This window comes from Chrysemys picta, chromosome 8, assembly GCF_011386835.1.
Source record: "Chrysemys picta bellii isolate R12L10 chromosome 8, ASM1138683v2, whole genome shotgun sequence".
NCBI lineage: Eukaryota > Metazoa > Chordata > Testudines > Emydidae > Chrysemys > Chrysemys picta.
This window is the reverse complement of record NC_088798.1, coordinates 65,754,834-65,768,216: the sequence shown is the minus strand read 5'-3', so window position 1 is coordinate 65,768,216 and position 13,383 is coordinate 65,754,834. Positions and strand designations below refer to the sequence as shown.

At 53.1% G+C, this 13,383-nt stretch overlaps 1 protein-coding gene across 18 annotated transcripts in view; it reads left to right on the top strand.

Annotated features, from left to right (window-relative positions):
- LOC101942176 (myomegalin) overlaps positions 1-13,383 on the top strand; it is a 168,356-nt gene that overhangs the window by 52,889 nt on the left and 102,084 nt on the right. For 16 of the 18 annotated variants that reach the window (XM_024101123.3, XM_065554722.1, XM_065554720.1 and 13 more), the window contains 3 exons: positions 4,990-5,113; positions 7,111-7,283; positions 7,945-8,062. In XM_024101123.3, the coding sequence (XP_023956891.2) occupies positions 4,990-5,113; positions 7,111-7,283; positions 7,945-8,062 (415 nt within the window). Of the gene's footprint in view, positions 1-4,989; positions 5,114-7,110; positions 7,284-7,944; positions 8,063-9,053; positions 9,190-13,383 lie in introns of those variants that run through there. The other 2 variants (XM_042851099.2, XM_042851098.2) reach the window with 2 other exon arrangements.

Genomic DNA, 13,383 nt, shown 5'->3' with positions numbered 1-13,383 from the left:
ATTAATGGCCCACATGTTGCATAATTACAATAGGACCTCAGAGTTATATTTCATATTTCTAGTTTCAGATACAAGAATACAAATAGGATGAACACACTCAGTAGATTATAAGCTTTGTAATAATACCTTACAAGAGATCTTTTTGCATGAAGCACATTCCAGTTATATTATATTCACACTTATTAGCATATTTTCATAAAATCATGTGGAGTGCAATGTCACACCCAGCTCCAACCCGCTCTCTGCCCTCCTTCTCTGCAGCAGCCAGACCACTTCCCAGTCCTGTGCCCAGAGTGGCCGCTGGAGCTGTGTAAGGTTGCGGGGCCCAGTGGTCACCCTACGTCTTGGGAGGTATGGCAGTGCTGGGGCAGGGCAGGCCACACTGTACTATGGGCTCTGACTGCTGTGGTTCCAGCTATGCGATAGGAAAACATAAATAAAGCCATTGTGTAGCCCGAATGCTCGTTCTTTGCATGAAGCAACAGCACCCTCCAGCATGGCTCCCACCTGCAGGGACAGAGCCTCACGCTCCCTGTGGATCGCACTGGGCCACCAGCCCACCACCACTGGGGGAGCAGGGCACAGGGGAAGGTATCCTGGGGGACAGCCCTGATGCCCTGCTGACATGGCTCTGCCTCCCAGCTGTCAAAAGCCCTTTCCATTGTCCTGGGCGTAAAGCTCTACACAGTGAGAGCCAGGCCTGTGGCACTCAAGGGGAGAGTTAATGGCAACTCAGATTGGCAGCTGGAGCGTTACGGATGCGTGAAAGAGGGTGGATGGAGCTAAGTGTGCACAGTGAGCAAAGCAGAGAAGTGGGGGAGGGGGGAAAAGGGGACTGTAGAAACACCATCCAGGCAGGAACATCAAGGAGATTTTTCACAGTATCTGATTAGCAGCGATTACTTTATTCTGAAATGGAAATACTCTGACTGGATGGCAGAAGGTGCTGAGTAGCAGATCTCAGCCGTTACAGTGACCAAGCCAGCTAGGCCAGCCAGCTACCGGTTCAGAGAGGTTCCCCACTGTGCCCTCTCTGGTCCAGCTGGTAATGGGGCTCTAACACTCGGATCATCATCAGATAACGCCCCTTGTACCCAGCCTTAGGAGCCCCTCGCTGCTGGAGATTGACCCCCGTAGGGTAGGTCTGCATAGCAACTGGAGGTGTGATGCTCCCACCCCCAGCCCTGCTTGAAGTAGTGCCTGGAAAGCAATGTGGCTGTGAGGTGAGGGAGTGGGTAAGCCCCTGCAAGTCAGAACCCATCGGAGACCTGAGAGACATCCTGGGGTGGCTAGCCCGAGCCAGGAATCCCACCTCCTAGCCACTGTGTAGACATACCCTGAGTGGCTGCTCAGCCAGTCCCTCCAGCTCCCTGATCCCCTCAAATTCCCCCAATGTGTCCTTTTCTGTCAGGTGCTGAGGGGCCCAGAGGTGGGTGTGCTCTTCTGGGTGTGGTGGTGCCAGAGTCCTGATGGACAGGCTGTCTCCAGCACTGGCTTTTTGGAGCCATATTACATTGCAACCTCAGTCTCCTTTGTGGCCCTCTCCCCTGCTCTCTGTGCTCAGCCCTGGTCTCTTCCCTTCGAGTATCTCTCTCCAGTTCGGATCATTTCCCCTATGTGCATTAGCTGCCTTGTGCCAGCCAAATCTGTGCTTTGATTGTCAGCTCATGTTTCTAGACTCTCTGCATTATCCCTGCCCCTGCACGACTCCATTCAGTGCCATCTGGGTCTCCAGTGTCAAATTGCACAGGACTGATCCCTGGGGCTGGGGCACCTTCATAGACCCCTCCCCCTCACCATTGCTCTTCGTCTTAACCCCTTGTTCACCACACGTGGGCCAGATCTAAGTAACCTTTACTGGTTCGACCAGATGCCTGCTAGCCAAAGGACTACACCCACTAGACAAGACCGGTAGCCAAGAGGTCCAAGGGAAGCTGCCTGGTGGGAAGCCCAGGGTGCACACTCCTTGCTTTTCCCACCCGTTGCTGGGAGGATTGGGGGCTTTTCCTCAGCTGTTAGGAGCGAAGGGGGAATGTCTCTGGCTCCCGCAGTGGGAGATGTGCTGCTGTTTGAGAGCCCTTCTCAATCCATCTAGGGTCAGGCAGGGTACGGTGGTGCTGTGAGAGCAGCGCGCTCTTGCTGCCTGGAAGGGCTGTCCAGGGAGACCTGGCTGGTGCTTCTCGGGCCCCGCTCACACCCCAGCCAGTTTCCTGGGCGAGAGTTTGGATCTTGTTCTCTGGGATGGAGGCCTTGCTTTCCAGGAGCCTCTGCTCTGCTGTACAGAGAGGGAGATTCGCTGATGTCAGTAGCGCAGTCTGAAGAGCGCAGGCATCCATGTGGAATTAAAAATACCAACAAGGTCGTGTGGGGGTGGGGATGACATATCCCAGGGAGGGGCCTGTTGAGCTGGGAAGCTGTCCCGGGGGCACTAGGCTGCAGGAGAGCTGCTCTCGTGCCCCTTTTAGAGGTGCTCTTTGCACAGCATCACGCAGAGAAGTCTTTTACATTCAGGTCTAGTTTTCCCACCATGACTGCTCTTTGAATAATGCAGGCAAAGGACCCTTAGGCACCCAGGAATAGCGTCCAGGCTTAGATCCTATAAGAGCAGCTCCGTGGGCTTGTGTTCCAAGTGGTTTGTTTAACAGAGATTTGCTTTTCAGTGCATCAGACATCCTGCTAATCTCCCTGCCTTGTGTAAGTGCGGAAGCGGGGCCTTTGTCCCTGGAAGAGTGTGTTTCCTAGGATCCCTGCAGGCCCCTTTCTCAGCCCATCCCCAGCCAGGAAGGACTAGGAGAACAGGCAGAGTGAGGCAGTAATGCCAGCTCCAAGCACAGAAAAATCACGCAGTTGGCTGAGAAATCATGATATTTTCACAATAACAAATATTGGGTTGGGTTTCTTTGTCTTCTAATTTCTGAGCCTTCAGGGTTGAGTCAGGCCACATTTTTGTGTTTTTCTCTGCAACCAGGAGGACACACAACTTACTTAGTTTTCTGCATGAAAGCTGAGGGTCTCATGTAATCACCTGACTCCAGGAGCTGGGGCTTGAAGATCCCTTCCCCATTCTCATTCCAAAATCCCAAGAGTTGTCAGCACTGGAGAGGGTTTGAACATAAGCTCTACGTCTCAATGGAGACAGGGAGATGTGGGCTTAGAGGCTGATATTGTTTAACATTCTAGATGCAGCATGAGCAAGCACAGCTGTTTGTAAACTAAAAATAATTGGGCACCACCTGTTTCCCAGAGGGCAGGGAGATTCCTGTGCTGGCTGGGGGCACATCACTGACTCTGCGCATAGGACAGGAACACAGTCTGTTTGCAAACAGGATGGAATCCCATGGGCTTTTCAGCACGTGACTCTCTCCCCCACCCCTGCTACTTTGCAAAGCTTTTGTATTTAAAAATAAAAGTCAGTGTCACAGAAGTCCCGAAAGCAGGAATAGAACCCACGGATGAGGAGCTGCTCACATGACAGTCACCTTCCCAGTTTAAAATATGCTCTTTCCCTTTGTGACCTGCCATGTCCTGAGTGCTGTGTTACCTGGGAGAATGGCTGATGTCCCAGTTGCTATGAGCAGGATGGGGAGGGGTGGCTCAGTCTGATGACGGAGATGACAGGGGACAACAAGAAATTCTGAATTCAGATCTAGGTACGTAAAGAGAAGGAAACGTTTTGTTCCCATTGAATATTCACATTACAGTGGAATCCAGAGACACCAATCTGGATGCGAGGCCCTGTCATGCTAGGTGCTGCACATATGAAGACACAGCTCTGAACAGTCCGGAAAGACAAGTGATCTAGGCAGAGTATGGGAAAAGGGAGGCAACCAGATAGATCCAATGTTTGCGCCCATTCTATCCCAGCCTGGCAGGCAACTGAATGGAAACCTAATAGCATCCCAGAGCTGTAGTCAGGGACCACGGCCCCATTGTGCTATATGCTGGGCAATCACAGAATGGAAAGACTGCCCCTGTTACACTGGATTTCCTTGTAAGCTTGCAGCGGGCCATGCACTTGGGAGGGGAGAGCACAGGCCGTACTGCTGCTCCTGGCGGAAGGATGCTGCAGCAGTGGGGGCTGTGGGGGAACCTCGCTGAAACAGCAGGGAAGAGGGACAGAGCAACAGCCTGGCAGCATGCAGTACCTGGGACGCCAGGAGCATTGCCCAGTGAGGGGAGGCTCCCCGCTGTGATCGGCAGCAGCACAACTGGGGAAAGTGTGTCCCCTCTGGTTCACAGGTGCCTTTCCAGAATGCTAGGGTCCTTCCCCTGCTCCTCTTCTTCGCCCCTCCCCGGCCAGGGGCTAGCTGGTGTGATATTCAGGAGGCCCATCCGCTCTGCTTGGGGCCTCAGTGTTCCTGCTTCCTCACACCTTCCTTGTTCCAACTGCCTGCACTGGGGGGGGCCAGAGTAGAACAGGTCAGAGGGGTTGGTACATCGCCTGATGTCTGTGTAGCATGCATGACTGCCTGAAGCTGGAGACCAGGCTCAGATCTGGACCCTGGCTCCCCACCTGGGGAGAGGTGAGCATACAGGGCCTGATTCTGTGCCATCAAACTGGTGCAGTGGGGAATCAGGCCCAAATCCTTTGGGAGCTGGCTTAGTGCCCCATCCTCCCCCCGCAGTCCCTCTCCAGGTGCTGGGGACCAGCAGGCCACGGTCAGCTCTCTGCAGCTGTTGCTGTGGCCCTGGTGCAGCGATGGAGTAGAGCAGTCGCTGCTATTCCTCCCATGCTCACCCAACTCAGCGCAGCAGTGGGTGTGTGGCTGTACATGCTGGTCTGCGCTAGCTGTCCCTGTGCTGCTAGTGCCAGGTGGGGCCTCCCAGAGCCGTACTGGGAGTGGAACCAGGTCTGGGCCCCGTTTGTGACACTGACAGAGTGGAGTGAGCCAAGGCGGCTGTGGGGGGACAGCCTGACTTGCAGCTCAGCCCCCGCTGGGCGGTAGAGGGCTGCCCCTTGCTCTGACATGCAGGTGCCATGTCTTGCAGGGCAGCTGCAGAGAACCTGACCAGTCGCAATGAAGCAGAGCTCCGGCGCCGGTTCGAGGAGCGGCAGCAGGAGACGGAGCACGTGTCGGAGCTCCTGGAGAACAAGATCCAGCTCCTGCAGGAGGTGAGTGGGGTGGGGCACGCGCCCCAGCAGTGTGGCGTCAGCCATGGAAGAGGAGCACAGAGCTACCTGAGACCAAGTGGGGCCCGGCTCTCTCTCTTTGCTACCCCCCTCTGCCCATTCTGGAGTCCCAGTTTCTTCCCCAAATCCCAGGGGACTCAGCTCTTCTGGGCCTGCCATGTGGGATGAACTTTGGGCCCCACGGCAAGGCCCCCATGGGACACAAGGAACAGGACTCTTGGCCCCTGTAACTTTTCTTTGCGTATGGGGAATGGAGCTCAGGGTCCCTCGGGACTCCCCTTAGCCCACCGGAAACTGGGAACAAATCTTAGGCCCCAGCTGCTCTCCTCTACCCCAATGGGCTAGGGAACCGCTGGTTATTCCCTCTGTATCTACAGCAGACAGAGCTCTGAGCCCTCCAGCTTGTTCTCTCTTTACCCACAGCACATGGGTGAGGGAGCCAAGCCTGCAGGGTGGCTACCTGCAGGGTATTAGGAACCAATTGCAGGACTCCATGGCCCTTGACCCCCACCTCCTGTTCTTTCCATTGGAAGGGCAGCTCTGCCATCCTGGTACGAGAGAGCCCGTCAGCATAGCAAACCCTCCCAGCTTGGTGTTGTCCTTGCTCTTATCTCCTTCGACAGGTGCAGAGATTGGCATCTCTGGGAGACTCCCCTGGGTCATAGACACAGACTTGTGATGACCCCATCAGTTCTAGTGAAGATACGCAGTTTCCTCCTTCATACAATAATTACACAGATGCAGCTGAAGTCCGTGGGAGCTGCTGAGCGCTCGGCACTTCTGCCAATTAGGCCACCTCTTTAGGAGCCTACATCTAGATTTAGGAGCCACCCTATATTTGAACATCTTGGCCAGGATGTAATCCATACCGTGGGAGCGTAGCTGGCCCTAGGAGAACCTTCCTTGTTGCTGTTATAGCGTTGTTTGCATTTAACCTTCCCCTCGCAGTCACATTGGGTTTTTTATTTTTCACTTAATTTCCTTGGGTTTTACAATAAAGAACTGGAGAGAAGAGGATTTGTAAATGAAGGCAGGGGATTGTGGCTGCAGTGAAAAGGATAGAGGCACCTGAAATCACAGGGGAGGGATTTTAAACATTTTTTGTATTCTTGTGATATTTCTCCTTTCTTGGATTTAAGGCAGTGAGTGTCCTGGGAAGACTTGACGGTGTTTTGCAGGGAGGAATTTGCACTTGTCTCACCAGCAGCCTGCATTCAGTATCCCCCGCTCTTCCCCATGTGGCCCCATAGGGATGGTACATTGTAAGCGGGGCTTCATTCTTTCTTTAGAATGAAATAACAGTAAAAAGCTGCCCAGCCCCAGCTCTGGGCACCCTAACACATCATTAGCAACACAGTTGTATCCCAGCAGCATTACAGCCACCTCCAGAAAGCCCTCCATCGTTGTGGGAAGCATACGTACCCCAGCCCTGAGCTCGCGTCCTCTCTAAGAGGTGTCATTTGCAGCATGTCATCTAATTCAGGCTGTTTCAGAGGGGAGGTGGGGAGCGAGTTACAGAGTCCCGGAGCCCTAGCAGATGCCCAGTAAGCCTGCTCCAAGTGAGATTTCCAGGGCATGCAGCTGTTGGGTTTTAGTCCCAATTCAGCAGGGAGCCCCTTCCTCGCAGAGACAGGCTGAAGCGAGTTTGAAGAGGACGGGTTGTAGTGCAGCTCCTGGTGGGACTTGAACTCAAATATCAGCTGCAGGTCCCACGAATGTTAGCACTGATGCACTACTTGCTAGCGACTGTAGCGTGGCCCCAATTCAGTCATCACTTGCAACAGCTCAGGTCAGTAGGCCCAGCCCTTCATCCTCCTCCCAAATCCTGAAGCCTACAGGAGGGAGCACGTCTGGTCTCACTGGATGCAGCAGCTGCCGACTGGTGTTGCTGCTTCTCCTTCCCCTCACAAGCCAGTGGGGTTGTGGCTCTCTGCCTGGGTGGCATGAGTAGCCTGGCTCATGTCACATTCCATCCCCAGGAGGCCAGATTAGCAAAGAGCGAGGCGGAGAGGATGGCAGCCCTGGCGGAGGCTGAGAAGGGACGCTGCTTGGAGCTAACCAAAAAGCTGAAGGAGCTCACCAAGGAGGAGGTGAAGAGAGGAGCCCAGGTTCTGCATGATGATCACTGTGCTGCACTGGCCCAGAAGGACAAGTAGGTCGCCATGGTCACTCCAGTGACTTGCCTCTGCTGCTTCCTGGCTGGTGGCCCCTTGCCCACAGAGCAGGTAGCCCAGCTGGGGGGTTCAGAAGAGGGATCCTTGTCTCGGAGACCCCAGAGTGGCGCTTGCTGGGCCGCATGACAGCAGGACCAGTCACTGGCTGGGTGAGCAGGATGGGCTGGGGGTTGGCATCCAGCAGAATCAGGGCTCAGTGAGTCCTTGGGGGGATCCTGCTAGGGGGCAGTGTCTGGCTGAGCCAGGTGGTCGCAGAGCAGGTCATACTGGCTGGCTGGGATGGGTTAAGCCACATAAGGGGACTCCCTGGGTACTGTACAGACAACATAGTGATTGTGCACTCCCCAGCTCCTCGCAGCACCTCCAACACAGGGGCATGGGTGGGGGAAGGTGTGTGGTCAGCAGGTCGCTACCCTCCGGACTGTTCCAGGAACAGCCCCTTGGGCTAGGAGCTGTCAGTCGTAAACCAGGAGCGTGCTCTAATTTACTCTGGGGACTGACCCATGCCTTGGCTGACCCCCAGAGTCAGTTCTGCAAAGGTGATGTGAAGCTGCCTTGGGTCCTGTGCTGAGCACAGAGCCCTTTAGCAGAGATCCTCCTCTTCTTCCCAAGGTAACTAAGCCATTTTCTCCTTGGCAGACGCATTGAAGAGCTGATCCAGGAGCTAAGTGCCAGAGAGCAGCTTATTGAGTTGCTGGCCACAGAGAAGCAGAACCTGCTGCAGCGTCTGGAGGAGCCCAGAGAAATGGAGGTGCAGGTGAGATGGGAGCTGTGCAGGGGATAGTCTGAGGCCTCCCAACATGTCCCTGCTACACATGTAGCTGGGCCATTTCCTGGGATCTAGTCCCAGCTCTGTCACCGGCCTGCTGGGTGACCCAGGGCAAGTCATTTCCCTGCCGTGTACCTTAGATTCCCCATCGATAAAATGGTGGTATTGGTGTTGGCCTCCTTTGTAAAGGGCTTTGCAATCTTGGGTTGATAAGAGCCAAGTGGCACTGTGTTCTTTATTGTTATTCTCAGCCCATCTGAACCAAATCTATTTTCTGCGAGTGGAAATATGGCACTGGGGCCCCTGGTCACACTTCATGCACCAATTAGCAAATCACTCAGTAGGTTGGGTTTAACTCATAAGGCTCTTTGTGTGTGGGGGGGGGGGGAGTGGGGGAGATCAGCCATGATTTGGGGGCCTTTTCTCCCAGTCCCTCCCTGTCCACAAGCTTTACCCCTGTTAGGAGACTGCTTTAAAACCAGTTCCTGCTGACCTGGGTGGAGGCACTGGGCCAGGTGTCCCTCTGTCACCTCAGTGGAGTGGCACCAGAAGTGAACTGGCACAGTTTGTCTGGTAAGTGTGGACCAGGCAGTGGGGTAGAATTGTTTTCTAACTCTCTTACAATGGCTTTGCCTGGGGCAGGATTCTGTGGTGATTTAATGCCTAGCACTCATCCAGTTCTTTATAGACCTCCAGATACATTAGCCAAGGCCTTGTATCCTGTGCAATAGGACAATAGGATTTTGCAGGAGGGACTTGCCTTGCCTCCCAGGGTAGGGGCTCAGATTGGAGTCAGGCATTGCAATGGGGTGTACTGGCCCTTTAAAACTGGTGTGGGAAATCTTCGGAGCTAGTACTAGCCCCTCCCAGATTAGTGTGTGGAGGATGAGGTCATGGGATGGCAACTGGAAGTCAACCCAACCGGCTGCCTTTGTTCAGGGCCTGTGATGGGAACTTGGGAGTGAAGCTCCCTGCTTTCCTCATCGCTGGGGGAATGCTGGGAATCACAAGAGAAATTGTGGGCCTCTGCAGCAGTGCATACTGGGAAGGGGCAGAGTGTATGGCTGGAAGTGATGAGTGCAGGGGAAGGAGAGAAACTCAGGCTCTCAAGGAAGGTAAGTGGCACTCCTATATACCTCTTGCAATACAAGGCTGAATGGCATTCAGGGAAACAAAGGCAGCAAATTAAACCTACCTGAGGACACACTGTTTTACAGACTGCTCAGTTAACCTGTACAACTCACTGCCACAAGATCTCACTGAGGCCAAGAGCTGAGTGCGATTAAACAACATCCCACTGGAAGGTTCTTGCAGCTCATCTCAGCATCCAGGCCTCTCTTGAAATGCACTGTACAAAGGATACAAACCCTCCTGCTTCGGAACATAAACCAGCTTCTGACACAGCTAGGAACTTCCCCTGTGCTGAGTGAGTCCATAATTCTCCTCCCCGTGCTCTCTGCACCTTCTGCTGAAGCGTCTGCTCCTGACTACTGTCAGGGGCTGAACTAGATGGAGCCTGGGGCTGGCAGTTCCTGCCTTGCATTTTGATGAACAAACATTCCAAGCAGTAATTCCTGCTGCCTGGAGCCAGCGGTAGCAAAGGCCACACCAGTGACTCTCCTATAACTGCACCTTAGCCAGAACTGGTGCTAGTTCTAGGGTAGCAACACTCTGAGACTTCCTGATGGGAAGGCTGGACACAGTGTCTAAGGACACCTGCTTTCTGGGGGAGGAGGGCTAATCCTTGTCTGGTATATTTATGTAAGCGGGGGAATGGTCCCGCTATTGTGGGGAACTTTCCTGGCTTCTGCACTACCCCGGTGAAGTGGGCTAGCAGAAGGATCTGAGTCCTCGCTCCCACTCCCTTTACTCAGAGGCCTCCCTGCCCTTGAGGGCTCCCCTTCCACTCTCCTGTCTGGCAGAGTCCTCGTAACCCCAACAAGGCTGGGCCCAGGATTCCTGGGGGGCTAAACCCCCAACCCTGCTGTGGTCACCCAGGACAGGGGCTAGGGTGTCCCCACTCCAGGGTACCCTCTCTGCACTGGGCACCTCCCTGACCCACTGATTAGTCCATACAATTTAAAGCAAATACAAGTTGTTTAATTAACAATTAATTTAAAGAAAAGAACAAGGAAAAATGGGAAAGGTTAAAGGAAAACACATCACCCCGCTCTGTGGTAGGGAACATCACAAACAGTGTCTCTGGACATCAGGGCACTTCGCAGTCTGTTCCTTGTAGGTCCCAGATTTTCTTCTCAGGCCCTGGCTCTGCTGCAGGTATGCTGCGGGTTGGACACTTGCAATGGTGGTGGCCACACACCTCCGGGCTTTAAGTGGTGGGACCCTTCTTCCCAGCATCAGCCCCCCGTCAGGTTACGGTCCCCCTCCCAGTCTGGCCTGCAAGGGCCCTTGGCTAGGGGTGTCTTTCTGTGCTGGGCCCTTTGCCCAAGGTCCCTCCTTGGCTGGCCCCACTTGCTCACCACACCTGGCTCTGTGGTTGCGGCTCTGCTCCCAGCACAGGATCTGCTCTCCCTGGGCTGCGTCTCTGGCTCTGTGGCTGCGCCTCTGGATCTGGCAGGGTTCTGCTCTCCAGCTCAGCTTGGGCCCCTGCTTTCTTCTTAGCTCGGCCCCACTCAGTCTGACCCAGGCAATTCCAACTCACACGGAGGATGGGACCCACCCTGGCCTCCTGTCATGCTGATTAGCCTGCCCGCCCTGTCAATCAGGCTGACCTGGAGCATTTGCCTCTCGCCATTGTTCCTGGGGACTGTCAATCTCAGGGTCCTGATTTCCCATTGACCCTTCCCCTTTTAGTGCTGGGAGCTAGCCAACCAAAACACCCCCACTGAATGTTAGTAAGGGGCAACAGTCCCCTTACATTTAGGCAACAAATGACTCACCCACCCAAAAAACAACCCCGTTGAAACTGACAAGTGAAGGAAAAACAAGACAATTTGGTAAATATGTCACACCCAACCAACCCTCATCTCTCCAGTGCTGAAGTGAAATACATATAATAGTCTGGTTTGGAAGCTGCCTCCTGACCCCCTCAAAGGAAATCTTTAGATTCCCCTGCTTGGCAGCGAGTGGTACCTTTCCCTAAAAGATGGGAATTCTGTCTGAGGCCAGGTCTGCCTTTTGTCTTCAGATACCCTCAGTTTAACATTGCTCAGGTGTCACTGAGGGCAGAATTCAGTCTTTAAACTGCTGAGCTTCAATCAGAAGACCTTGATAATCACTCTAGCCAGGGAACTGTTAATGAGCCTGTAATAACTTTGCATTTTCCAATCTCTGGTACATCTGGACTTGTCTTGCTGCCTTGTGGCTTGTTTACAATTATGAAAAGCAAAAGAAAAAAGAGAAAAATTACAGAATTAGACCATAATATGTAGGGAATTATGGTCTAATCCTGTAATGTTTCTTGCTTTCCTAATTATTGCCTGCATGTGCAGTTTTAAACTGAGGTCTTAAAATACCCTCTGAAAAGCTAGCTCCAAGCATCAATAAGGCTTTCAGGGCCATGAAGGGATCAAACTAGATTACTAACCAGCAGCTGGTGGAGTTCTCTGCATATATTGCCTCCTCAAAGCCACATTCTTGGAGGCTTATGCTGGGCAGTTATGCCTAGACAAGCTTTACTGCCTGCATCCTAAGGCACAGAGACTGTGGGAAGGGCAATAGAGAATGAGCCCCAATATCAATGAAGAGGGCCCAGGCGCTCTTGAGGATACAGAGACACCAAAGCAGCAAGGATTGAGAGGGAAAATGAACCTGGGTTTGTGGATGTGGCATATGCACAGAACTGTTACTGATCAGTGATGTTGATTTCTGTTGGTGGTGCCTGGGGGAAAGGGACGTGTTTATATTTTATATCAGACTTGGAGCTGAACTGAGATTTAACAACCTTGGACATATGGAACACCTGGGAGGGCAGCACATTCTCCATCCTGATTGGCCTGTGTTCCTGGAAAGGGTTTAACAGTGGTACTCAGAAATCTTTTTGGCAAATGCAGAAATGCAAGACTCTGATATTAGGAATTAACTCACCTGTAGTTCTTCGGTTTGAGGTATTCCTGGTAATGTCAAAATACCAGGAGGCGCAGCCCTTTAATAATGGCAGCTGAAATGCTGCTTGTAAGGAAAGGGACATATTCTTTAGAGATCCTAATTGCAACAGATCCCTGCTCTTGGGCCTGGGCTCTTTCACATGGCTGGTGCAGGTCCCCCACACTGTGATTCCGGGGTGGGGTGGGGTGGGGTGGTGGAGGTGATTGGCAGCTGGGGTTTCACAGTAGTTCTTGCGGTGGAACATTGGTGCCCCCTGTTGCTCCAGCAGCCTGTCCTTGTCAGGGAAATTGCTTCCCCAGGATTGCTGTATTGGCTACCACTGGCCCCAGGGCTACTGGGCTCAGCTTGAACCATGTAGTTTCTTCTTATCTCTTATTAGCAAAATTGTTCTTCACTAATCCTCCGGCGCTTCCAGTTTCTAAGCTGAACCTGTGGGTGTTTGGTGCTGGTGTGCTCACTAGGATGGTGTTGGGTGCTGTAGAAAACCCTATAGATAGGTAGGGGTCCATGCCTCAAGGCCTTTCTTGCATTGAGAGCTTTGGTTCCAGTTGGCCCAGGATCTGACACCATCTACAGGCCTGAAAGCTCAGCTCCCTGAGCTGTGGGCTCCTGCAGCGTGGCTAAACCTGGTTCAGTTCAGCAGCTCCACTTCGCTGTGTTTACATGTGGAGTGTTTCTTTGCAAACAAAAGGGCTATGAAAGCTTTGAGCCTGGAGCACAGTCACGAGCTGGGGAGCTATAGTAGGATGCAGGCTGTACTCCTCTGCCAGCCCCCAGTCAGCCAACGCTTCTGCCTGCTAAAAACACTGCATGAAAAAGCCTCCCTTTTGCAGCTCCGCTTCCATGCTCTGCAGTGAGGTGCCATCTGCCCTGCCGGGTCACACAGTGTGGGAGCAGCTTGGTGCCCCAGGGCACAGGTCGTGCCTTGGCAGCTGGCACACTGATCTGCCAACTCCATGGGTCTTTCCCGTAGATTACAAGTTCTCTGACCTGTTTATGGGTCCCCAGGGGAAATCTGTGCCTGCCTCAAGGGGACTCTCCACCTGAAAAAAGAAGAACAGGAGTACTTGTGGCACCTTAGAGACTAACAAATTTATTAGAGCATAAGCTTTCGTGGACTACAGCCCACTTCTTCGGATGCATATAGAATGGAACATATATTGAGGAGATATATATACACACACATACAGAGAGCATAAACAGGTGGGAGTTGTCTTACCAACTCTGAGAGGCCAATTAAT